The following is a 27,354-nucleotide window of genomic DNA, read 5'->3' on the forward strand; positions in this document are numbered from 1 at the left end:
AAATTCAACTAGTTTGGTTCTTGAGAGGAGAGGTTTATATTTTAATGAGAGGTGGAGTAAATGGATCTTGTAATTCCAGGAATTTAGCAGAGATTGAGTGGACGGGGTGGGGGGTGGGGGGGGGGGGGGGGGGAAACACTGTCAAAGCATACGAGATTCAGAAGGAGCCCTGTGAGGTACATAGAGGTTTTACTCCCCTCACTCTCACTGCCTGCACTAAGGCTGAGAAAGAGAGAAATTGCTTCATTAAAAGCCTTGTGAACCTTTGAAAATCTATACTCTACCTTCACCATTAGTTATAGGAGGGCGGACATAGGCAGATTTGTGATCTTATGGGGAAATTAATATTCATGGGGAGCAGGTGGAATGTGCCATAGAGACAGATTATCAACCGTTAGTATCTTGACTGGCTTGTACAGTCACATAGTTTATTCCATTTCCTCCTATGTTTGTAAGGATGGAGCCAAAACAGTGTGCTGCATCTCTTAATATTATATTCACTTGGTCCAGAAGAATAAAATGTTATTGACACATCTGTTTTGGCTTCTCCAGCCTTATGTGTTAAATGCTGTCTAAACATCAAGATATAACATTTAGAAGGGTGCAATGGTAATGTCCCTACTTCTGGGCGAGAACACCCCAGATTCAAGCCCTGTATGCTCCAGATAGGAGTCATAGCATGTCTAAACAACTCGCTTTAAAATGTCTAAGCGCCAGCTGCATTGAAATAATTCAGGGGCACTTGAGGCATGGTGGTATTGTCCCTACTCTGGGCCAGAAGTTTCAGGTTCGAGTCCCATTTGCTTCAGAGGCATGACATAACATCTCTGAGCAGGTTGAAGAAGAGACATCTACAACATTTAAACCATTAATGAAGAAAGGTTGCAAGGTAGAAATTCTTGTGGGCCCTTGACAGAGACCCAACATATACACAAACAAATATTGCAACTGAAATTATTGCAATATGATGTTAGAAATCCAAAGGAAAGGTCCAGAATGGAGTGTTCAGTGTCCTAACGTTGCATCAATTCCTGTTAGATTGATTCATTTACAGATTCTGCATAATGAGATAAATGTACGTACAATATCAAACATCACATTTTCATGCTGCTCCCAGTTATATACAAAGAGGTTTATTTATTCATCAGTTTATGTAACTAGGGGCCTGAGGCCAAAAAGGAAATGGCTTAACAATAAAGTGGCATAAAGACACATTTGTTAAGTTCAGTTGAGACATGGAAGCTGAATTCAATTTAGTTATAATGTTTTCAGTGTTACGACAAAATATTCTTAAGTATTTTGGAAATAAGAGATCAATCCAATTGGATAAAATGTCCTTTTTGTTCTGGTGATTGTATTAATGGGCTGTGCCAAAAAGTAAAAGGAAACAGAATTAATCAGAATTCAGTCTGAGAATGTCTACACATAAAACTGAATATAGTTTCAAAACCTTTCAAAGAAAAGGATTGGCAAGTCTACCAGGGCAAATGATCACGGCGACAGACTCAAAAGATTACTTTATGGCTAGTCAAGACTCATACTGAAATCTTCCATGGCTAATGCACTTCCAACATAGGTTTGCTCAGTGGTCTTTGAGCATACATCCAATCACACCAAAAATACCGCGATAAGTTAAAAAAAGTGTGCCAATACATTTAACTGCATTAGTTACAAAATGAATTGTTAAATAACATAGTCGTAAAAGACAAAAAAAAATGCTCACGTTTGTTTCTGGCTGATCTCCAAAAGTTTCTGCACATCATTTTTAGCAAATGTCTCATCAGTTTTCAAGTTCTGGTAGAGATTTGTGGAAGTAAAAATAGCACAATGAGAAAGGACTTTAGCAATGAAAAATCACAACTGAGTTATTTCAGCATTAAGAATGGTTAACATCTGTACAATGAGGATTAACAAATAGATTATTGTGTCATGGTGACAGCTGGTTTGCAACAGAGTGATGCCAACTAGTGCCAGTTTAATCCATGTACCAGTTGAGTTCGCCATGAAATTCCCACCTTCTCAACTTTACCCCTTTGTCAGAGGCACCATGACCCTTAGGTTAGACTCATCTCTGTCTTCAGGGACTTTCACTTCATTTCAATGTTTTAAAACAAAACATTTGTCATCAAACAATGGCTCCATGTTTAAAGGAAAGAGCTTTACTTTTAAAAGCACAATTCACTTGTGAATATAACATGAATCGAAAGATCATTTGAAAGTAGAATAAAGTAGAATAAAGGCTCAGAATATGGGCAGTTTATGGGCGGCACGGTGGCACAGTGGTTAGCACTGCTGCCTCACAGCGCCAGAGACCCGGGTTCAATTCCCGCCTCAGGCGACTCTCTGTGTGGAGTTTGCACGTTCTCCCCGTGTCTGCGTGGGTTTCCTCCGGGTGCTCCGGTTTCCTCCCACACTCCAAAGATGTGCAGGTCAGGTGAATTGGCCATGCTAAATTGCCCGTAGTGTTAGGTAAGGGGTAGATGTAGATGTAGGGGTATGGGTGGGTTACGCTTTGGCGGGGCGGTGTGGACTTGTTGGGCCGAAGGGCCTGTTTCCACACTGTAAGTAATCTAATATACTCTGTGAATAGCACAATCAAATAAAAAATACTGTCATTAGAGTGTTATGGTTTGATTAAAAGGCTTCTGCAGTATTCTTTATGAATATAAGATGATTTGAACCCTGTTACCGCACAGAAGGCCGATTGAGTTTATGCTGCATCATCAAAGAAGCGATTCAAATCGGGATAACTTCCAGTCTTATCCAATAATTTGATCCATTGTTTACTTTCAGATAATAAACAAATTTTTCGATTGAATCTGCCCCCATCACAGCCTCAAGCAGTGGAGTCCAGTTTCTTCTCATGCTGCTATTGCCTCTTTGCCAATCACATTAAATCCATGCCCGATGATGTTTGACCCTTACACCAATGGGAACAGTTTGGCTCATCGATTCTGTCCTGACCTCTCATGATTGTGACCTTTCCATCGCCAAGGGGAACTGTCGTTATTTCTCTCATCTACTAATATAACTGAAGCGCCTCATCCCTAAAAGCATTCTGTGAATCTTTTCAACATCCTGTATGTCATTTCAACATCTTGTGTAATGCCTTCACATCCATCCTGAAGTGAACTGCACAGTACTGGATGTAATACTCCAGTGGAAGACAAATCACTGTTCTTATAAAGGTTAAACACTTGTACAAGAGGCCCCTATTGACAAAGCTGAGGACATTGTATGCTTTATTACCCATGCTCTCAACCTCTCCTACAGTGATTATGTCCTCTTGCTCACATGTTTTCTGCACCTGCACCCTCTTTAGAAATTGCCCTTTACAGCATATTGTCTTTTCATGTATATCTCATTTACTTTAATGAATTTATTTTCTGTATCATTTGCTGTTCTTTTGACAAAGCATTGACTAAGTTGGGATACTTGATTTTCCACATTGCACTCTTTTCTTTTTCCCCCACAGATTGGACAAATGCTATTGTAGGTATCAAATCCCCGCAGTCCAAAGGCTCCCGACTTGTCACCATAGAACCTATTGCTAAGAAAAAGACACATTCTGTACAAGCTTTTTGTCTTGATGCTTCACTTAGGTCAGGATATTTCACAAAAATGCAATTTTGAGGTGGACGTCAACATAAATACTGCACAACAGCAGTGTGTTGCATGGATGGCAAGTAGACCAATCAGCCAATTCTGAAGAAGATGTTGCCACCTTGCTGAGTTTCTCCAGCAATTTCTGTTTCTGTTTCTTACAAGTCTCCAGTACCGACAGGTTTTTTTTTTGCTTTATTAACTTATATTCAGTGTTCAGATTAGAAAGGCATGTATCCCATTTACCAATATTTTGTTTCCAATCCAGCCACTGTTAGGAATCTGCATACAGACTCCAAAGTTTCAATGTCTCCCTGGTTTTTCTATAGTTCATACCATCTTGCCATTCTTTTTTTTAATGTAACTCAGTGTTGTGTTTGCCATTCTCAAAATTAATTAGGATACACTCCTCAGGACTGAGCTCCACTTTTAATGAATCTGCCCAGTCCATTACTATCTTCCAGCAGTGTTTGAGAATGGGACATCTGTGTCCTTCTACACTTCCAGCTGCTTTGTTTGGATTGTCTGGTGATCACCCATTCCCTCTGTCTGCTCGTCCATAACTTGCAGTGAGAATAACCTTCTGAATGTGCCATGCATATAGTTCTCTGCCTCACAGATACATCTCAGTGATCTTTAACACTACTCACTAGTGTGGATAGCCAGAGACTTTTTTTTCCCAGGGCGGAAATGTCTATTAAAGGGGGCATAATTTTAAGGTGATTGGAGGAAGGTTTAGGGGAGATGTCAGAGGTGGGTTCTTTATTCAATGGTGGGTGCATGGAATGCACTGCCAGCTGTGGTATTAGAGTTGAAGACATTAGGAACATTTAAGTAAGTCTTGGATAGTACAATGAAGGGTATTACAGGTTAGTCTGATCTTAGAGTAGATTAAAAGGCTGGCACAACAGAAAGGGCTGAAGGGCCAGTTCCATTCTATGTTCTACATTCTATGTTTAAGATCTGATATCCAGAGCTCAAAGTTTTGGAACTAGCAACATTTCATGCATATGGGCTAGATCAGGGCAGTGTCCATGTCTCCCCATATGCCACAAGACAGGAATTCAACTTGGCTGACTTTCCTGCTAAACCTTAACCTTGTGCACTTAAGTCACTTTAATGAGCTTAACTATTTTTTTCTTACTTTAATCTTACTCTTGCACTATTAATTATAAACTGAAAAAATTGAACAAAATAGAAACTCCTCACCATTTACAAATCAGCTCCCTCTCCTGTGCTGATAAATTGTTAAGTTTTCCTGTGCTGGTTTAGAAATTGATGCTTTTTCAAAATTACTGGAGTTGAAATACCAACTGCTCAAAAGAAAATCTCAATTTTCCTCTAACTTCACACTTAGGTGGTTTCCTTTTTGTTTTCCACATTTTTATCTGGCGTCACTCTTCGGTAATGATGAAATCCACACTGACACCAGCGTCAGGTAGGAACAGCTCTCCAAAAGCTTGTACTATCTAATAAAGCTGTTGGACTATAACCTAGCGTCGTGTGATTTTCAACTTTGCCCACCCTTGTCCAACACTGGCACCTCCACATCATTTCAGCAATGATGTGTTTGTGCCTCAAATCAGTGAGAGTATTGAGCCCTCAGACTCTCACTGGAAGTAACCTTCCTGCCATCGAAATAAAAAGGTAATACATTATAGTTTGTTTCTTGCCTTGGAGTCAATTATGGATCCAACTTTGGATTCAATGGATTTTTAATTTGATGAGCAATTTGCTTTGTGGGATCTTATCAAAAGCAAAACTAAAATCCAAATAGATGGCGTCAAATACATAGGACATTAGAAAGTGAAACAAAAACAAATTGCTAGAAAAGCTCAGCAGGTCTGGCAGCATCTGTGAAGAGAAATCAGAGTTAATGTTTCAGGTCCAGTGATCCTTCCTCAGAACATAGGATATTGACCTGGTTTACCCCCTCCAATTGCCAAATCTGCATGCCTCCCACTGGAGTGTGTAAAATGCAGCTAATTGAGTACTGAGTTCTATTTGCAATTTATTTTTGATAAATGCATTATTTAAAACTCATGGCTGACTGATATGTGCAAATAAACACTTAAATGCCAAAATTGATAAACATGTCAACTCCTTTAGTAACTGTTGAAAATAGCGTTTGGCAAGTAGTGCAATAAAAAGTAATCATTATCACTTTGCTGATGAAATAGAAGCATTACATAAAAGAAATCTCTTTGCAAAAGTAATACTCAAGTCCCTCCAGACTGCTTACACACCCAAGCAACAATAGCTACGCTTAGGAGAGTCAGAAAGAACCAAGACATTTAATAATAAATTATTCATACATTGCATCTCTCATAATGATTGAAATCCCTTTACAGAGAGTATTCCAAAGTGTACTGACTGACATGAGACCACTTTGATATTACCAGCTAAATGGCTTACCGCTACGCTTTCAATGCTGAAACAAATAAAAGGCAAAATTGCATTCAGTTTTCAGTATTTTACTTGTGTTGAAAATTAAAATCAAGTTACAATGATTCTGCTTCATGTTTTCCTTGAGAGTTTGTTCCTTTTGACTGTCGCTAGCTTAAGCTGTTGGTTTTTTTCTAAAGTAAGTCTGTGCATCTAATGATGTAATTCTAGTTACCGGTCAGAAATACAACTCCCAAGGTAACACCCATTCCGTTTGCAAGACAAAGTCATAGATTTTACTACAGTATGTCCTATTGATACATATTTCTTTTTGCCTACGTAGTTTCTGTAATTGTGAACTGGTAATGAGTCAGTGAGGGCAACAGGATATCTGGATCTCCAGTGAACAGTAGAACAAGCCACAAGTCTGTCCTTCAAGGTGCTGAATAGATCAGAAATTAAGCTGAGGATGGACTGATGATAAAGGCGCACAAGGGAGCAGTGGACTCAATCAGATTTACAAAAGAATAAACAAAGAAAGGTTACAATAAGAGAAAGGGTAAAGTTACATTTTTGTCAAAGTAACACTTTTAACATATCCAAAAGCAATTCATAACCCAACAAAATAAGACTCCAACTAAATTTTGTTTCTTTTCTGGGCAAGAGGTGCTACTTGGCCCACATTCTTAATTATCACATCGATAAAAAATGTCCTTACATTATTACTTGCTGGACTTATCTATCTGCTTTGTGTTTATTGAGCAAATATTGTGACATGCTGCAATTTCATAAAAATCTATAAACTGACTGAGGAGTGAAGCACATCAACTGGGAACTTGCAGTGATTCACAACTCACAGGATAGCACTTTCTCATCATGAGTTGCTCACCGATAGGTGCATAATTTAAATTATTTTGGATTTTCAGCAAAATCTGGACTATAATAGTCTGAAAAGGACATTGACATATCTTCCTATTGTTATAATAATGCAGAGTGCGATAGTAATGTTTATGTAGAATAGCATTCCGTTACAATAAAACTTAATTCAGAACTTGATCCCCATAGCCCACTGTGGGAAGGAGACTTTGTGTATATTTAAGGCGGAGATAAATAGGTTCTTGATCAGTCAAGGAATCTAGGGTTATGGGGAAAAGGGCAGGAATGTGGACGGTCGAACATACTTGAGGGGATTAACAACCTATTTCTTATGGTCAGAATTAAGTTTAATCCATTATACACAACTGTCAGAAAACGATGTTGGAAAATTTGGAAAGACAATGGAGCTAAGGTTAAAGGAGCAGGTGTAGCAAACAGCTTTAATGGCACTCTTTTTCAGAATATGTCCAAAGGGTTATATGGAAACCATCACATCACTGGAGGAAGTAATAAATGAGACAAACTGGTTGTTTCAGTTTTCATTTCACAGCCCAGATTTTATCACAAATTCAGTTTTTTGTAATATTGGTTCAAACAAAACTGAAAAAAGATTAGTTTGATGGCCAATATACAATCGGCTTGCCTCAATCCACTGGCAACCAACACGACAAAATAGTTTCATTTCAGGCTTTTGGATTTTACTATGTTATTCATTTTGGAAGAATGCTCAGATTGAATTTGGTCATGTTTTCTGAAGCTTCAATTTAAGTTACATTCTTTGTACCAGTTTGTTCACCATTTCTGCTTCTCTCTGCTAAGCTTCTCTACTTGCTTGTAGCTAAGTCTCTGAAGCATTCTCACAGTGAGGAACATAAGCAGCAATATCTTTGACTGAACTGGGGAGATGTTGGCTGACTAGCATTACACAAAGAACAACAAAGAACAATACAGCACAGGAAGAGGCCCTTCGGCCCTCCAAGACTGTGCTGACACATTCCGCCCTCCCATACTAAAGCTGTCTTCACTTACAAGATCTGTATCCCTCTATTCCCTTCTTATTCGTGGACTTATCCAGATGTTTCTTGAAATCTGCTATTGTGTCTGCTTCTGCCATCTCCTCTGGCAGCTTTCTCATCATGAGTTGCTCCCTGATAGGTGTATAATATAAATTCTATTGGATTTTCAGTAAAATCAGGACTATAGTAGTCTTTATGTGAAAAACGTGCCTCACATATATCTCTTCTAAACTCCACCATCACCATCACCACCACCTCCACCATCCTACCACCACCCCCAACCTCCACACCTTGAACCTTTGTAATTGAACAAGGGAAGTCAAGAAAGACAACTGTATCAATGAAACAGAAAACTCAAAAAGGGATCATGCTGTAAGGTTGAGTTAAATAGAAATTGATGGGAAAGGTGAGGGCAGTAACAAATTAAAAATACTATATATGAATGCACGAAGCATTAGAAATAAGATGGATGAGCTAGAGGCTCTTTTGGAAACTGGCAGATACGATATTGTGGGGACAACTGAGACATGGCTTCAAGTGGACAGGGCCTGGGAAATGAATAGCCAAGGCTACACGTACTATCGTAAGGACAGACTGACGGGCAGAGGGAGTGGGGTGGCCATGTTGGTAAGGGGTGATATTCAGTCCCTTGTGTGGGGGGACCTAGAATTAGGGGATGTGGAGTCAGTGTGGATAGAGCTGAGAAATACTAAGGATAAAAAGACCTCTTGGGAGTCATCTACAGGCCCCCAAACAGTAGTCTGGATGTCGGATGGAAGTTGAATCAGGAGCTGAAATTGGCCTGTCGCAAAGATGTTACTACAGTTGTTATGGGGGATTTCAACATGCAGGTGGACTGGGAGAATCAGGATGGTATTGGACCTCAAGAAAGAGACTTTGTGGAGTACCTCCGAGATGGATTCTTAGAACAGCTGGTGCTGGAGCTGACCAGGGAGAAAGCAATTCTGGATCTGGTGTTGTGCAACGAACTAGAATTGATCAGGGACCTCAAAGTGAAGGAGCCATTAGGAAGTAGTGATCATAATACAATAAGCTTCAATCTGCAATTTGAGGGGGAGAGGGTACAATCGGAAGTGACAATATTTCAGTTGAATAAAAGGGAACTATGGAGCTGTGAGGGAGGAGCTGGCCAAAGTTCAATGGTGCAATACCTTAGCAGGGATGACAGTGGAGGAACAATAGCAGATATTTCTGTGTATAATGCAGAACATGCAGGATCAGTTCATTCCAAAAAGTAAGAAAGATCCTAGGAAGAGGCATGGGCTGCCATGGCTGACGAGGGAATAAACATATAAAGTTAAAAGAGAAAAAGTATAACATAGCAAAGATAAGTTGGAAAACAGAGTAGTGGGAAGCTTTTAAAGAACAATAGAGGATTACTAAGAAGGAAATACGCAGAGAAAAAATTAGGTACGAAGGTAAACTGGCCAAAAATATAAAGGAGGATAGTAAAAGCTTTTTTTAGGTATGTGAAAGGCAAAAAAATGGTTAAGACTAAAATTGCGCCCTTGAAGACAGAAACAGGGAAATATATTACGGGGAACAAAGAAATGGCAGAAGCATTGAATTGGTACTTCAGATCTGTGTTCACTGGGGAAGACACAAGCAATCTCCCTGAAGTAACAGTGGCTGAAGGACGTGAACTGAAGGGAATTTATATTTGCCAGGAATTGGTGTTGGAGAGACTGTTAGGTCTGAAGGTTGATAAGTCCCTGGGGCCTGATGGTCTACATCCCAGGGTACTGAAGGAGGTGGCTCGAGAAATCGTGGATGTGTTGGTGATTATTTTCCAGAGTTCGATAGATTCGGGATCAGTTCCTGCGGATTGGAGGGTGGCTAATGTTGTACCACATTTTAAGAAAGGTGGGAGAGAGAAAGCAGGAAATTATGGACCAGTTAGTCTGACCTCAGTGGTGGGAAAGATGCTGGAGTCTATTATAAAGGATGAAATTACGACACATCTGGATAGTAGTAACAGGATAGGTCAGAGTCAGCATGGATTTATGAAGGGGAAATCATGCTTGACTAATCTTCTGGAATATTTGAGGATGTAACTCTGAAGATGGATGAGGGAGATCCAGTAGATGTAGTGTGCCTGGACTTTCAGAAAGCTTTTGATAAAGTCCCACATAGGAGGTTAGTGAGCAAAATTAGGGCGCATGATATTGGGAGCAAAGTACTAACTTGGATTGAAAGTTGGTTGGCTGACAGGAAACAAAGAGTAGTTATAACTGGCTCCATTTCGGAATGGCAGGCAGTGACCAGTGGGGTACTGCAGGGATCAGTGCTGGGACTGCAGCTTTTTACAATATATATTAATGATATAGAAGATGGTATTAGTAATAACATTAGCAAATTTGCTTATGATGCTAAGCTGGGTGGCAGGGTGAAAGGTGAGGAGGATGTTAGCAGATTACAGGGTGACCTGGACAGGTTAGGTGAGTGGTCAGATGCATGGCAGATGCAGTTTAATGTGGACAAATGTGTGGTTATCCACTTTGGTGGCAAGAACAGAAAAGCAGATTACTACCTAAATGGAATCAATTTAGGGAAAGGGGCAGTACAAAGACATCTGGGTATTCTTGTACACCAGTTAATGAAGGTAAGCATGCAGGTACAGCAGGTAGTGAAGAAGGCTAATAGCATGCTGGCCTTCATAACAAGAGGGATTGGAGTATAGAAGCAAAGAAGTTCTCCTGTAGCTGTACAGGGCCCTGGTGAGACCACACCTGGAGTATTGTGTGCAGTTCTGGTCTCCAAATTTGAGGAAATACATTCTGGCTATTGAGGGAGTGCAGCGTAGGTTCACGAGGTCAATTCCTGGAATGGCAGGACTACCTTACGCTGAAAGACTGGAGCGTTTAGGCTTGTATACCCTTGAGTTTAGAAGACTGAGAGGGGATCTGATTGAGACATTTAAGATTATTAAAGGATTGGACACTCTGGAGGCAGGAAACATGTTTCCGCTGATGGGTGAGTGCCGAACAAGAGGACACAGCTTAAAAATATAGGGTAGACCATTTAGGATAGAGATGAGGAGAAACTTCTTCACCCAGAGAGTGGTGGCTGTGTGGAATGCTCTGCCCCAGAGGGCAGTGGAGGCCCAGTCTCTGGATGCTTTTTAAAAAAAAGAGTTGGATAGAGCTCTCAAGGATATTGGAATCAAGGGTTATGGAGATAAGGCAGGAACAGGATACTGATTAAGGATGATCAGCCATGATCATATTGAATGGTGGTGCAGGCTCGAAGGGTAGAATGGCCTACTCCTGCACCTATTGTCTATTGTCAATTGACCCCTCTACCCTCGGAAAAAACCTCATGCTTTCCACTCTGTCCGTGCCATTCACAATCTTATAAATTTCTATCAGGTCACCCCTCAACCTCTCGCTTTCCAGTAAAAACAGAACCAGTCTATCAAACCTTTCTTCATAGTTAAAATCCCCCATATCAGAGATCATCCCTGGTAAACCTTTTCTATCCCCACTCCAAAGCATCTACATCCTTCTAGTAGTGTGGTGACCAGAACTGTACACAATATTCCATGTGTGGCCTAACTAAAGTTCTATAAAGCTGCAGCATAACTTGTCTATCCTTCTACTCAATGCCCCTTCCAATGAAGGCAAACATGGCATAGGCCTTTTTTAACTATCTTATCTACCTGCACTGCCACCTTCAATGACCTATGGACCAGCACACCCAGATCCCTCTACATATCAATACTCCCAATGGCTCTGCCATTCACTGTATAATTTCCACCTGTTCTTGACCTTCCAAAATGCATCGCCGCACATTTGTCTGAATTAAACTCAATCTGCCATTTTTCTGCCCATGCCATCAACTGATCTATATTCTGCTATATCCTCTGACAGTCCCCCTCACTATCCACAACTCCACCAACCTCTGCATCATTCGCAAACTTACTAATTCAACCAGCCACATTTTCCTCCAAATAATTTATGTAGATCTGTAGTGGACAACTAGTCTGGAGGCAATGGCCAAGCAGTACCATCATTGGACGATTAATGTAGAGATTTAGGTAGCATTCTGGGGATCTGGGTTCGAATTCCACTTTGGAACATTAAACCTCTTCTACCAGAAGCTATTCCGGTTCATTATTCACTACTTTATCCAAGTATGTCTCAAAGTCAAGAATTACGAGAAGTGTTATTGGCAGGAAATCACCTAAGAAGAATCCTCCAAACAGAAATAGGTACAGGCAGCAAGTATCTCTTACAATGCGCTGGCAAACATTGAAGGCATAGCTATCACTTACAACACAGAATTTCTTGTGAAGCACATAATGTATTATATATGTTACAGAGACACAGAATGTGCCACATTTTCCACTGAGTGGCAATCACGTGGAGATTGATACTTTGCCCCTTTTTTTTTTAAAATGCAGTGAAAGAACTCTGCATTGCTGACAGGACATTCTGATCGGAGGTCCTTCAGAAATGCTGAGATTCCATTCTCACAGGTCCTTCATAATGTAGAACACTCAGGAGAAGACTATTCATGGAGATGGTGGGGAGGCTGGTACAATTACAACATTTAAGAGGTATATGAATAGGAAGGGTTTAAGAGGGGTATGGGTCAAATATTGGCAAATGGGACTAGATTAATTCAGGATATTTGGTTGGCATGGACAAGTTGGATCAAAGGATCTGTATCTGTGCTGTACAGCTCTGACTCTATGCCCTCTTTCTTACGGTAATCAGCTGCCAAATTCTGTGAATTAAAGATTCAGCATCAAACAGAACTCTTGTGGAAGAGTAAGTATGTAAATTAAATGTGACGCAAGGGTGCCAAGAGGGTAGGATCCCAGGGGACTGGTTTGTCAGGTGGGTCAGGGGCAGAGTACCAAATTGGTGGGAGAAAGATGCCAGGCAAGTGGGCTGCTCAGGTGGGCAGGTGTCAGATGAGTACGAGGTAGCATGTCAGCACATATGATACCAAATGGAGAGGCTGCCAAGTGGATAGTGGTTAGAGTAAAAGGTGGGTCAGATGTTTGGTAATGGCACGAGGTAGCAAGGTGATCTGGTAAGCATAGGAGTATTTGGGACAGGTCAGTCCATGCAGGAGATATCTGGTTGAGCAGAGGGAAGGTTTGGAAGTCTCAGGTTTGTGGAGCAGGGGTTAGACTAAGTATTTTTCTATCTTCAATTTCCATTACAATGTGCATGCTGCAGGGTCCCCATGCCCAACTCCGATCGATATAATTGTCCAGATATAGGAAAGCCGAGAAATATAATTTAAATTTTACCCTTTGGCCACTGATGGGATCCTAATTGAAGTGAACTTGGACATTTTTGTGAATCCTAAATCAATTGAGCTCAGAGTACCTAATTACACAGACATTGTAGAGCTCATCAGTCAATATAATTCAGCGGTGTACAGGCATGGGGAAGGAATAATGTTCTGAGTTTGAGATTAATGGATTTAAATGGACACAATAACAATGTTGTAAAGTACATCCAGACTACATTTGGACTGTGCTGTTGCTCAAAAAGAACAAGTTTAAAAGAAGTAGCTAAGAAACTCAGCAAGTCTGGAAGCACCTGTAGACAAAGAAATTGAATTAATGATTTGAGTCTGGTGGTGTGTCTTCTTCAGACCTTTCTGCCTTTGCCTGCACAGCAATAGGACTCACAACTTGGCCTCATCAAAACGTGGTGAAACCACTCAAGCGATCTTGTGAACACTACTAGCCTTTATATCTTTAACACAACATGTTGAAACTGGAAAAGGGTCAACTTATTCCAATTCACAAGGTAAAGGTACAATACCAGAGGACCACAGGACTGCTCTCTCATTAGAAAGAGATAATTGGTGGTGACTTAACCTGACGGTCACCACCCCTTTGGCAAGGGGCAAGTTTGAGAAGGTGGGTTTTCCATGGTAACTTCAAGTGGTACAGGTATTGTCAATGCCAGTTACTCAGAATTAGAATCGGAGTAAACACACTCTGTTGACTCAGAATTTGCAACATGACCAGTGTTGAGTTGAGGATTTACAACAATGTAATCATCCTCATCTTCGTCATTGTGGTAGGCATCAACCTGTCCACAGATGGTAGGCTGTTCTGGAAGGTTAGATCAGGGGAGGTGGCAAATTGGATACAAAATTGGCTTGATGGTAGGAAGCAGAGGGTAATAGTGGAAGGATGCTTGTTGGACAGGAGGTCTGCGACTTGTGGAGTGCCTCAGGGATCAGTGCTGGGCCCACTGCTGTTTGTTATCTATAGCAATGATTTGGGTGAGAATGTACATGGCATGATCAGTAAGTTTGCAGATGACACTAAAATAGGTGGCATTGTGGACAGTGAGGAAAGTTATCAGAAATTGATCAGCTTGGGGACGTGGGCTGAAGAAATGGCAAATGAAGTTTAATGTAGACAAGTGGGAGGTCTTGCGTTTTGGAAAATCAAATCAAGGTAGGAGTTTCATGGTGAATGGTAGGGCCTTAAGGAGTGTAGTGGAATAGAGAGACCTTGGAGTTCAGGTTCACAGTTCTTTGAACATGGAGTCACAGGTAGACAGGGCAGTGAAGGCGGCTTTTGGCACACTGGCCTTCCTCAGTCAGGGCACGGAGTACAAAAGTTGGGAAGTTATGTTGCAGTTGTACAGGACGTTAGTGACACCACACTTGGAGTATGGTGTTCAGTTTTGGTCACCTTACTATAGGAAGGATGTTATTAAACTGGAACAAGTGTGAAATGTACAAGGAAGTTGCCTGGATTCAAGGTCCGAGTTATAGGGGGAGGTTGGATAAGTTTCTTTAGAGCATAGGAGACTGAGTGGACATCTTACAGAAGTGTGTAAGATCATGAGAGGTATGAACAGGGTGAATGCACTCAGTCTTTTTTCCCAGGGTTGGAGAATCGAGAACTGGAGAGCATCAGTTTAAGGTTAGAGGGGAAAGAATAAAAGGGAACCTGAGGGGCAACTTTATTTACACAGAGGATGGTATGCATATGGAATGAACTGCCAGCAGAAGTGGTTGAGATGGGTACATTAAAAACATTTAAAAGGCATTTGGACAAATACATGGATAGGAAAGTTTTAGAATGAAATGGGCCAAGTACAGGGAAGTGGGGTTAATATGGACAGACATTTTGGTTGGCATGGACCAGTTTGGGTCAAAGAGCCTGTCTCCATGCTGTAGGACTCTATGACAATGAAATGTTATTACATACCTCTGGAGCAGGTGGGACCTGAACCAGGCCTCCTGGCTCAGAGGTAGGGACAGAGAAAAAAAAGAACAGTACAGCACAGGAACAGGCCCTTCAGCCCACCAACATGACGCCTTTCTGAACTAAAAGCCTTTTGCCTCCACACAGTCGATATCCCTCTATTCCCAGCTGATTTGTGTACCTTAAGCTAACTCTTAAACATTGCTATTGTTCCACCGCCACACCCCTTCTGGCAGCACATTCCAGGCACTTACCACCCGCTTTGTAAAAAAGAACTTGCCTCTCATGTCCTTTAAACTCTCCCCCTTTTACCTTAAACCTTTGATCACTAGTTTCTGATATTTCTACCCTGAGATAAAACTTGGACTATCCATTCTATCCATACCTCCCAATTTTGTAAATTTATAACAGGTCACTCTTCACCTTTCAATGTTAAAGTTAAATCAGACCAAGTTTGTCCAATCTTTTCCCTCAGATAAATCACTCCAAATCAGGCAACATCCTGGTAAAACATTTTTGTATCCTCTCTAAAGCCTTCATATCCTTCCGGTAGTGTGGCAACCAGAACTGTACACAATATTCTAAATGTGGCCTAACTAACATTCAATGCAACTGCAACATGATTGACCAATTTCAATACTCTATGCTCCAACAAATGAAGAACAATGTGCCATACGCCTTCATAACCACATTATTCACTTGTGCTGCCATTTTCAAGGAACTGTGGACCTGTATGCCTAGATCCCTCTGTATGTTGATGCTATTAAGGGTTCTGACATTTATTGTATACTTTCTCCTGCATTAGATCTCCCAAAATGCATCACCTCACATTTGTCTGGATTAAACTCCATCTGCCATTTATTGGTCCAAGGTTCCAGCCGATCTATAACTTGTTGTATTCTCTGACAATCCTCCTCACTGTCCGCAGCTCCCCCATATCTTTGTGCCACCTGTTAACTGACTAATCAGACCGCCTATATTTTCATCCAAATCACTGACCTTTGTAATATAGGTTAGCGGCCCCAGCACTGATCACTGTGGAACATCACTGGTTTTCCAGTTAGAAAAACACCCTTCTACCGCCACTCTCTATCTTCTATGATTAAGATGGTAGCCATAATGTGGAGGTGCCGGTTTTGGACTAGGGTGGACAAAGTTAAAAATCACACAACACCAGGTTATAGTTCAACAGGTTTGTTTGGAAGTGCTAGCTTTTGGAGCACTACTCCTTCATCAAGTAACAGTTACTTGACAAAGGAGCAGTGCTCTGAAAGCTTGTACTTCCAAACAAACCTGTTGGACTATAACCTGGTGTTGTGTGATTTGGGACTTGGACATTGATAGCCCTCCCCTATTTGCCCTTGAGAAGGTGATGGTGAGCTGCCTTCTTGAATCACTGCAGTCCACCTGCTATGGGTTGACCACAATGCCGGTAGGGAGGGAATTCCAGAATTTTGACCCAACGACTGTGAAGGAATGGCAGTACATTTCCAAGTCAGGGTGATGAGTGGCCTGGAGGGGAACCTGCAGGTGGTGGCATTCCGAAGTATCTGCTGCCCTTGTTCTACCTCCATCTTACCAGCTAACTGTGGATCTCTTGTATCAGTCTGCCATGAGAGATCTTGTCGAACACCTTGCTGTAGTCCTGTTCGACTACATTTATCACCCTGCCCTCAAACATCTTTGTCACTTCCTCAAAAAGACTCAATTATGTTGGTGAGACATAATCACTCCCACACAAAGTCACATTGTCTATTGCCAGTAAGTCCTTTTTATTCCAAATCTGAGTAAATCCTAGGAATCTTCTCCAATAATATCCCTACGACTGGTGTAAGGCTGGTGTAATTGCCTAGATTGTTCCTTTGTTTAAGAAGGGCAACAGGGATAATATTGGTTATGCTCCAGTCCTCTGGGACCTCTCCTGTGACGAAAGAGAATGCAAAGCTTTTGAACAAAGGCCTAAGAAATTTCCTCTCCTGCCTCCCTTAACATTCTGGGATAGATCCCATCAGGTCCTGGGGACTTGTCTACCTTAAAGCTTTTTAAAACACCCAACACCACCAGCTTCTTTTAAAAAAAAAACTTGACATGCCCTAGAATTTCAACATACCCCTCCCGAGAGTCGTCATGCACCACAATCTTCTACTTTATGAATAGTAATGCATTTCGTCTGGTACAATTGACATAAATTCTTTGTCCTTGAGTGCACCTACCTCCTCCTTAGCTGTCCTCTCTCTCCTTACATGTTTATGAAATGCTTTGGGATTTTCCTTCATCCTGTTTGCCAAAGATTTTGCAAGGTCCCTCCTAATTCCTTGTGTGGGTTCTTCCCCTGTCTGCCTTCCATTTCCTAAACCTTACCCTGCCCTTACACCACCTTTCTCTTTATGATTAAACTCTCAATTTCTCTCATCATGTGCAATTCCCAAAACTTGTCATCCATACCCTTCATTTTCACAGGAGCCATGCTGGTCCTGAACTCTGACCCTCTCTGATCCTTTAAATGATTCCCAGTTGCCAGATGTGCATTTACCCACAAACTATGACCCTCAATCTACATTCCCAAGTTCCTGCCTAATATTGATTACTACGTCACAAGAGGCCTCTCATAGTTGCCTGATCCAAATGCGTGTATCAGTAGGCAGGAAGAAGTCTAGTGGTAAAGTCCCTGCCTCGGGGCCAGGAGGCCTAGGTTCAAGTCCCATTTGCCCCAGAGATGTGTAACAGCATCGCTGATTGAGTTGATGAGAAAATATTTATCACTGAGTGGAAGTCCATTACTTCCACACAGTTGTGCTTATTGCTTCAAATTTCACAGAAGCTCAAAGTGTCTAGGTTCAACAATTTCCTAAAATTCTCATCTATAATTGGAATGAGTGTAACTAACACAAGTTTCCATGCTTTGATAATTCTGTTTATCAATGCCTGCTCTGCTGTATTGATTTTCATCAGTTTGGTCCTCATAATTATTTCTGCAGTGTGAAAGCCTACTTCTGGCCCAGAGATACGCCTGAATGAATTGAAAATCTTGGAGGTGGTGGCCGAGGGAAATTGTCTAACCTGAAGGTTTCCTTTCATTCCGTGCAACTCTGTGCCTGACTTTGAGAGCTGCTGAAGAAGGCTACTTTTCTCTGAGGAAATCTGTTTCAGCTTTCTTTCCAGTTCTTCATAACTCTGTCTGAAACAGAAAACATTAAAGAGATTAATCACCAACAAATTCCCAACTGGACTTAATCAATTAAAATCAAGAGCATTGATTGAAAAAAAAAGCAAACACTTATCGAGCTAACAACACAAGGTCATTGTTTATTACCTTTTTAAAATTTGTTAGAACCCTGAACTGATCTTCCATTATGTTTTTTTAAATCATTTTTGGTTTGGAGCTGGGAGCTGAGAGCTAAGAGCCGTAGGTGACCTTTGGACTGTAAGTAGCAACTTGTTTATGAAAGAAGCAGCTAAAGGAAGTGTTATTTGTTTATGAGAACAGACATAGAAGTTATTTGCAGGTTGTTTATTGTTTAAAACGCTTGCTGTAGCTGTTTCACACCAAAGACATCCTATACTCAAACAGTTGATGAATTTTGAATGTTACCTCATGGAGAGAGTACCAGGTTAAGAAAAGAAACCAAAACTTGAAATGGTTTTTGAACTGTGTTTAAAATCAGGAGAATTGTGTCTGTGAAAACTACAGAGCGAAGGTTTGATTACTCTCAAGTTATCTTCCCATTATTAATTTATTGAGAGTTCACGGAATAGAATCAGAGTTACCAATATTAAGTAAATATTCTTCAAAGTCTACTGGAAGCTGCTTCCATGCATTAATATCTTCAGGAAACCAAGCAAGATACAATTCCATGCGGCGTTATGGATCATGGAGTCTGCTTAAGTCAACTGGTCAATTATATCTCATTGTCTTTTCCCTTTTGACTTATCCCTTAACCATGTCTGTTTATCTCTCTGTCTTTGTGACAGGGGGTGGGTAGAATTAAATAAGTTACAAATCTGATGTCTGGTTTGATTATTCAAAAAGTCTCATTAGGAACCATTCCAGTCAATTTTGAGAGTTTGAGTATTTGAATTTTATTGCACTGTGAATACAGGGAAATGGAAGGCTGATTTGATCTAGCTGTCTGTTCCCGTGTGGTAACAGATTTCATTGTAAAATCGGTAGATGAGCATTTAAAGATTATCAATGCTCATTCATTCTGAACTGTAGCTCAGTTAGCATTAGGATTGCTGAGATTACAGATTCAAAGCACAGTCCAATAAATCTGACCACAAAAGTCTAGGTTGAAATGATGGCACAGCCTGGGAGGAGGAGTGGGTGTGAAAAATCAGGTAGGACAGTGGGGGGGTACGTTGTTTGTCTGCGTCCTCAGAACATCCTGTGCTGCCACCACGTCCACCACTGCTCCATCACCAAGAAACATCCCGGATGGACCTCCCATCAAAAGGTGACATTACAAGTTTTTCACTGCACTCACAAATGCATGTAACAATAAAGACTATCCTCTTCTATTTTCTCAAGGGCAACTAGAGACTGGCAATAAATGCTGGCCCAGCCAACAATGCTCAGGTCCCATGAATACATTTTTAAATAAATCTTGCTAGAACCTCCTTGTAAGATGATGGATATGGAGCTCACTGAACAGGGATTCCAGTCGCCATCCCAATGGAAATACTTTTATCCCTGGAAACCAAATCCCACTGGTGACAATGAGGAGCTGCTGGTCTCTGATGGGCCAGCAGCTGACCGTGGGCATGACAATCACTCCTGGGGACCCAGTACATTGGAGGCCTCAACAGCGGCTACTTAAGTGCCTGCTTGTTCAATGACTCTTCACCATCCTCCACCAAAAATCACAGAACTCTCCTGTAAGTAGGGGAGATTCCTCACCGGCCTGACAGAATCCCAGTTATTGTCAGTGTTCAGATTTTACCTCAGGTCATGAGGACCAGGCACCTCTGAGTGATTACTGGCTGATGTGAGAGCTTGCACAATTGGACTGTACACAGCTTGCTAGGCGTATTGGAAGGATTGGAGTGAGCGGGGAGAGTGATGGTCTCCGTAGAGTACAAAATCGGTCTGTTTCTCTCAGAGTGACAGTCACCAGCACTGCTGCCACATATTCATGGCCTTGGCTGATGTCTTTCAGCCAACCAGCTCAGACTACTGCCACTGTGCCCAGGTGGCGCTACAGAGCCCACTTTCACAGCCAAAATACACTGCTGTTCTGGTTGGAGTGTGTCCTAATGATATACTCAGTAAACATTTAATCATCTCAGATAGACAATAACATTGTCACTCTGCTTAAAAGCACCAGCTAGCCAAAAACAGTGTGTTTCAAACTGGGGACATTTGAAAACAAAATCACACATTTCGAATCTGGCTGATGAACCACTGCACTTACAGATTATGGACATTTAAATCAATGCACTACAGACAAAATGTCATCAGTATAGTTGCTGGCAGTGTATTGCCATGATCACTTTGATCTGTAGCAGTGATTTCAATGTTCACAACTAATCAGATTAAATATATTGTATCAGGATTTCCTAAAGGCTATTGATAAAATGCCACATGATAGACAGATGTATAAGGTCCGAGCATGTAGCTTCAGGGATAAGTAACAGAATAGACAGCTAGCCACTGTAAGACAAAATGTAAGTATGAGAGATAACTATTCAGAATGGCAAAGGTGGGAGCCCATAGGATGAGTGTGGCAGCCATTATTCTTCAGATGTACATAGTTATAAAACCACATCTTACATCTCTCTGGCAGAGAAAACACTGATCCAGGTTTTAAATTAGTGAAACTGCACCTTGGTGAATTGAAGCTGCAATTTCTAAAATGGTTAAACATTTGCCTGACTCTACCTGACACATTTCATTAAATGGAGTCAACTGCTTCCACAATCCCAAGACAATTATCTTCGGGAAAGTCTGAATGGGATCGCCTCCTCACTCATTCACAAAGCATCCTCACCATTATCCAATGTAAGCAAGGACCATACATTCAATGCAATCAAATCAGACAATAAACTCTGGTTGAGGAAATAACTTACCCAGCCAATGCTACAGGGGAAGAGGCAAGTAATTCAGATGCTTTTAAAGGCACATGGAATATAAAGTTGCACTGATTACGTTAGAAGAGAAAGATGAGGCAGTTCAACTGGAGCATTAACATTAGAGTCAATTATTTGGACAGAATGGCCTGTTTCTGTACAGGATGGTCCACACAATTCTATTTGATGTAAAAGCTCAATAGTCACATTTATTTCATTCCATTCTGTGCTGTGTGCAGTTATTCCAATGTTAATTGGAGGAGGATAATATGAAATATAAGATACATACAGTATAAAAGAATACAGACTCCAAGGCAGTGTGCATTAAAAAAGTACACCAAAACACCTCATTCTTGAAAGGGGACTTTAGAAGCAAGCTGTAGGAAGGTATTGCAGATCACAGCAGTACTACTGGTCCTGCAAGAAATAACTTATAATCGCAGGTCTGATTCTTTGTGTAAGAGTGTTAGATTTCCCTGGTTACAGTTATTCCTTGATCAGTTTTGAAAGGCTTTTTTTCTCATTGAGAGTCACATCAGTGTGCCAAACCCTCTAGATTTTATGTGGAACTTCAGGAATAACCTATTCAGTGTGGTGGTGGCTCTTTTCGAGAGGAATTAATGTGCTCCCTGTCTTGTTTTTTGATTATGTCTATGCGAAAAACCAACACTGAAAAGATGACAGGCTTTTTGTAGTACCTTCAGAACTGGAGAACACTCTTGGAGCACTTAAGGAAATGTTGAGGACAGTTCTTCCAGTCTCTCTCTCTCTTTCTCCTTCTTGCATAACCCACACTCCACCCCTAAACATGGGCAAGTCTTCAGCAGGTTACAACTGGTCTCATCCATCAGCAGCCAGAACCATTTTCTGTGCTTCATTACAAGTTCTGGTATAATGACACTAACAGGTGTCCTGATAGAGGACAACCTCAGTTTGTTCAAGCCAGTCCTGGTGAACAGAGTCGCAATGTCAACACTTCCTGCTGAATAGGAATTCAAAGTAATACAAACCAAGAGAACTGCAGATGTTACAAATCAATAACAAAAATGTTAACTCTGCTTTCTCTCCACAGATACTGCCAGACCCTGCTTAGCTTTTCCAGCAACTTCTCTTTTTGATTTAAAACAAAAATCTGGTCTTCACTTTGAAAAAGGTGGGAATGTTACTGGATTAACAAAACAAAAAGGGAGAAGAGTTCAAAACCCATCATACCAGATGGTGCAATTACAATTCAGTAAAAATGTGGAATAGGAAAAGCTAGTCTTAATGGTGACAGTGTAACTGCTGTTAGTTGTCATTAAAAAAAAACCTGGCTCACTAATGCTTTTCAGGGAAGGAGACTTTATATCAGAACTGGGAAAAGTTTAATGCAAGGGCTGATTGGAACAAGGCCAAAACAGTGGTCTGTGCTAGGATGAAGGACAGAAATATTATTGCTTTCCAGAAACAAAGAACTGATGATGTGACAACAGCAGGCGTGCTCCTGAGTGAAAGGAGGGAAATATAAAACAAGAAAAGGAAACAAAATGGACACAGACTATAGCCTAAACTTATTGAGTCCAGCAGCTTATAAAAGTATCTCATCAAGGTGGAACATTTACTGGAACAATGTCACCCAGGACAGCAACGCTAGAATGAGAGCTCAGCTCCAAATTAAAACAATCAAGATTCCCAGTTCCTCTGTCTCTATTATATTTATTCTGATGATTCAATCTATCACAACAACATAATGAGTATTGTCACATTTCTGTAATCCCTCATATTCATTACCAGGGCCCCCAACTGTGTTCACCAAATTTCTCATATTTCCACTCTAATTCCAATCTACTGTCTCCCAGAGCCACAAGAATATTCAGTTAGCCCTCCCCTTCCATGCCACCCAACTCCATCTTCAATGGGTCATTTTCCTCTATTTCCATCACACTTCCTCTTTCAGCATTCCAAGGTGTGGACTGAGGACATACATTCCACAAAGCAGTTGCCCAATTGACATTTGATCTCTCCAAGGTGATGATAGCACATGCAGAAAATACAATCAACTAAATTATAGAGTCATACAACATGAAAACAGACCCTTTTTGTTCCCATGTCTGCTCCTCCCTCCAAACCTCTCCTATTCATGTACTTATCTAAGTGCCTCTTAAATATTGTCACTGTGCCCACATCCACCACTTCCTTAGGAAGTTCATTCCACACATAAACCACCCTGTGTAAAAGAATTGCCCCTCGCGTCTTTTTTAAAATCTCTGGCCTCTCACCTTAAAAATGTGCCCCCCTAGTCTTGAAATTTCACACCCTAGGGAAAAGATACCTACCATTCACCCGATCTATACCTCTCATGATTTTAATCATCCCTATCCTGATCCCTGTCTAAATGTTTCACCTGGCACCGGTAGACCAGTATTGAGGGAGAGCAGAGGTTTGGATGGGAGCCGATGGAATGGACTCTTCCACTGTTTGCCTAGGCTGAGAGTGAGTGAGAGCAAAGCAATCGCCCTCTGGGCAATAAATGTTGGCCAAGCCCAAGAATGAATTTTAAGAAAATGGTGGTAGGGATGGATGCCCTCAAACCCCAGCCCAAGAGATCAAACCACCTGGGTTCTAGTGAAAAGTCCATCTGAGTGTATTCCCCTTTCTCCCCCCCCCCCCCCCACCAAAAAAAAGGGTGGTTGGAACCTTGAAAGGTGGCAAGAGGGGTCATGACTGATTTCCTGATTCTACAGAAAGTGGAAGGAGTGTTGAGGGTAACTTAAGAATGGACCACGGTGTCATAGAGGAAGTGGTTCTTTTGGAATGCTGAAAGAGGAAGTGTGATGGAAATAGAGGAAAACGACCCATTGAAGATGGAGCTGGGTGGCATGGAAGGGAAGGGGAGGGCTAACTGAATATTCTTGTGGCTCTGGGAGACAGTAGATTGGAATTAGAGTGGAAGTATGAGAAATTTGGTGAACACAGTTGGGGGCCCTGGTAATGAATATGAGGGATTACAGAAATGTGACAATACTCATTATGTTGTTGTGATAGATTGAATCATCAGAATAAATATAATAGAGACAGAGGAACTGGGAGAATGGAATGGAGTCTCATAGTAATAGGTAGGGTGTGGGGAAGTGTAGCAAGATTGTTTTGGAGGTCAGTGAGATTAGAATAAATGTGCATTAAAGGACTTTTACCATGAATGAAGACATGGAAGTCAAGGAAAGGATTCAATAGAGATGCACCATATGCAAGTCAGAGAAAGATTAAAACTGGAAGCAATGCTGAAGCTTTAAAAGTGATTATGCTACCTACTGAGCCATAACTTATAGACTAAGCCAGACTTTTATGGACTCCAAAACATTCTTAAGTAGGCAGCCCAGACCATAACTCTGCAATTTGTTTTGTTAAGTGTACAGTGAAAATTACCCAGAGTAAGTTAGCAAGGTTGACTACCAGGTTTTAAAAACAGAAACAATTTATTCACAAAATTATAGAAACACCAAAAATAGAATAAAGAATACCTACTGACCTCAATCTATCCAAACTAGACTCAATTATGCTGTTTCAAATATGCACAACAGTCCCAACAAACAAACCGGTTAAACACAGAAGTGAAACAAAGGCTTATAGGTTGAAGTGAGAAGGGCAGAAGGAGAAAGAGTTTAGCAGCCTGTTTCCGCACATCCCACTGCTGAACTGACTAACTGATTCCTGAGGAAGAGCTTTTGCCCAAAACATCGATTTTCCTGCTCCTCAGATGCTGCCAGACCTGCTGTGCTTCTCCAGCACCACTCTGATATTAACTCTAACTTAACTCCAGGTTTCAGGACTGACCACTCCTTTTTCATCTCTGTACAAAAACAGTTGTTTCAGAGCCCGGAATGTTTTATAACCCCTCTGGAAAAAACGGTATCCTTGAGAAAAGGAACAACTTTTAGAAAAAGGACCACCTTTGTGACAACTGATCCAAAGCACATTTTATCTTATAAGCAAGCATCATATTGCCCAGTTTACTGCTGTGACTTGTGCATTTAATAACAATAGTGCATTTACAAGTTGCCTCATACCTGGTAGAGCTTTCAATATACAAATGCATCTATCAGCTGTGTACAGTAACCTTCACATCAAATCAATGGTAACCAAAGCATGGCAATGTTTATCAATGACTGGAGATAACTCAAATAACATGACCACCAGTGAACTGGCAATATTTAACAGAAATTCTGGAAAGGCATTAACTTTACAATGTTGGTAGTAATTAAAATATTCTGTCATACTTTAACAAAAATTTTATCAGTCAATGAGCAATTATTTTCAATACCATCCAGAAAATTAAGATGCATAACTTTTTGCAATAATGGAGGTTTCTACATAAGAAAGATTCTTGTGCCCAGTGTTCCAGGTAAAGCAAAAGCTCTGTATTTTTTAATAAGTTGCAAAGTGTGTCCTGCATACACAAGCATTTTGGGGTCTTAATTGGAAAGTAAAAACAAATCTATTTATACTGCGGGAAGCAAATAGGATGCTGGTGTGGCAAATGGGCAGATCGGTAAAAGTAGTCTGAGCACTGTGTCTCTGTGTTAAAGTGAAGATATCGTTTATCTGCATTACATCAGGTTCTGGTAATCCATATCCTCACAATGTTAAAAGAGAGCCTTCCTGAAACACCAATATCCCAACAATATATTGGGTGTGATTCTGAAGCGGGTTCTCTCAAGCACTGGTTCCACCAATGGATTTCCAGGTGGTGTCTCATGTGCATTTGGGTGGTGGAAGTCTGTCATTTTGGAAAACTTTCTGGCACCCAGATTGCTCGGAAATAACTTCTGTTGCCGTTTTTAGCGGATGACAACCACCAACACCATCCCCCCCAGCCCCCAAACTCCCAGGACCATCCAACTAACAGTCCTATTGCTCCCATGTTCAGGAAATAAACAGATTTTTTTGTATAGATCCTTTTACTTGGGTCCTCAGGCCATTTCCTGACCAGAGGTCAATGCCATCTCCACCTGGAGTTCACAATTCGGTCAGTGTGTGCTGGCTCTTTATATTATTCCAGAGATCATTCTGAAATGGGAATTAGCCATTCCTAATGTAGAAAAGGTCCCAGCCTCTATCTCTATCCATTTGGCATCACTGGCCTTGGAAAGACCGAGCAGAGTCCCTTCCCATATAAGGAAGCAGGGTGGAGGTGTTAAAGGAGTTTGCTTTTTTTGAAGAGGTAACAGAAAGGCTCTATGAGGGTTACATTATTGATGTGGTGTACAGGCAATTCTTCTATAACGTGACGGTTGTGTTCTTGTGCAAACCCACGTTATAGAAAAATTGTGCTTTAGAAGCAGCACCTAGTGTTGGCGCTATAATCGTGTTACAGCCAACATGTTTTAAAAATTCATGCTTTAGAAAGGTATCCCCAATTCATCAGTCCCCTTACAGCAAATTTACATTAACAAAATGAGCATTATAGCAGAACGACATGTACATGGATTTCCAGAAGTCATTTAGTCCAAAACTTGGTCTGCTTCATCTACTTAAGAAACTGTGTACATGAGAAACCTCTCATTGCAATTCTAGTTCTCAGAATGTTGACTTACTCACACCTTGATCCTCCCTACTAATAATTTCTGGCAGTAAAGCCATTCTGTTTAATGAAGCTGATGCTGATTTGATTAGCACATGCACTTACAGAACAATTACCCACAGTGTTCTGCCCATATCATTGAAATGAAGATCACAGCTCTGTAAATCAAGTACCCAGCATGGCAAAATACATCCCAATCATTCAGATGATCTGTCTTCCCCTTAACATCATTCAAATGACTAAATGCACTATTACCCAAATAAACAGCTGAGGTAACTTAAGAAAGCCAAGCAAAAAAAAAAGTGTATAAATTCACAGATTGTATTCGGCTTTAGTTTTTGAAGACAATAAAACTATGGTCAGCATTCACCTTTCCTTACACCAATGACAGTAATGGTGGGAGCCCACATGTGTGTGGAGTAACAGGCAAACCCAGAAGCTGCTGTTGGTGGTACTATCCTCCTCCAGAAAGCATCCAAAGTCATCCCAAGATTACAATAAAGGGAAAACCACTTACATTTTCCTTCCACCATCTGTCCCACTGGACAAAGTTTAAATGCACAGTCATACATCATTCAGTGTTGTTATAGAGTCCTAGAGATGTACAGCATGGAAACAGACCCTTCGGTCCAACC

The 27,354-nt window shown here is 41.0% G+C and overlaps 1 protein-coding gene across 1 annotated transcript in view; it reads right to left on the minus strand.

Moving 5' to 3' along the window:
* Positions 1-27,354, minus strand: part of luzp2 (leucine zipper protein 2) — a 388,961-nt gene that overhangs the window by 201,474 nt on the left and 160,133 nt on the right. The window contains exons 2-3 of the mRNA XM_072592734.1: positions 18,154-18,271; positions 1,724-1,794 (exon numbers count right to left, since the gene is read on the minus strand). Coding sequence (XP_072448835.1) covers positions 1,724-1,794; positions 18,154-18,271 — 189 coding nt within the window. The remainder of the gene's footprint in view (positions 1-1,723; positions 1,795-18,153; positions 18,272-27,354) is intronic.

This window comes from Chiloscyllium punctatum, chromosome 22 (genome assembly GCF_047496795.1).
Source record: "Chiloscyllium punctatum isolate Juve2018m chromosome 22, sChiPun1.3, whole genome shotgun sequence".
Lineage (NCBI taxonomy): Eukaryota > Metazoa > Chordata > Chondrichthyes > Orectolobiformes > Hemiscylliidae > Chiloscyllium > Chiloscyllium punctatum.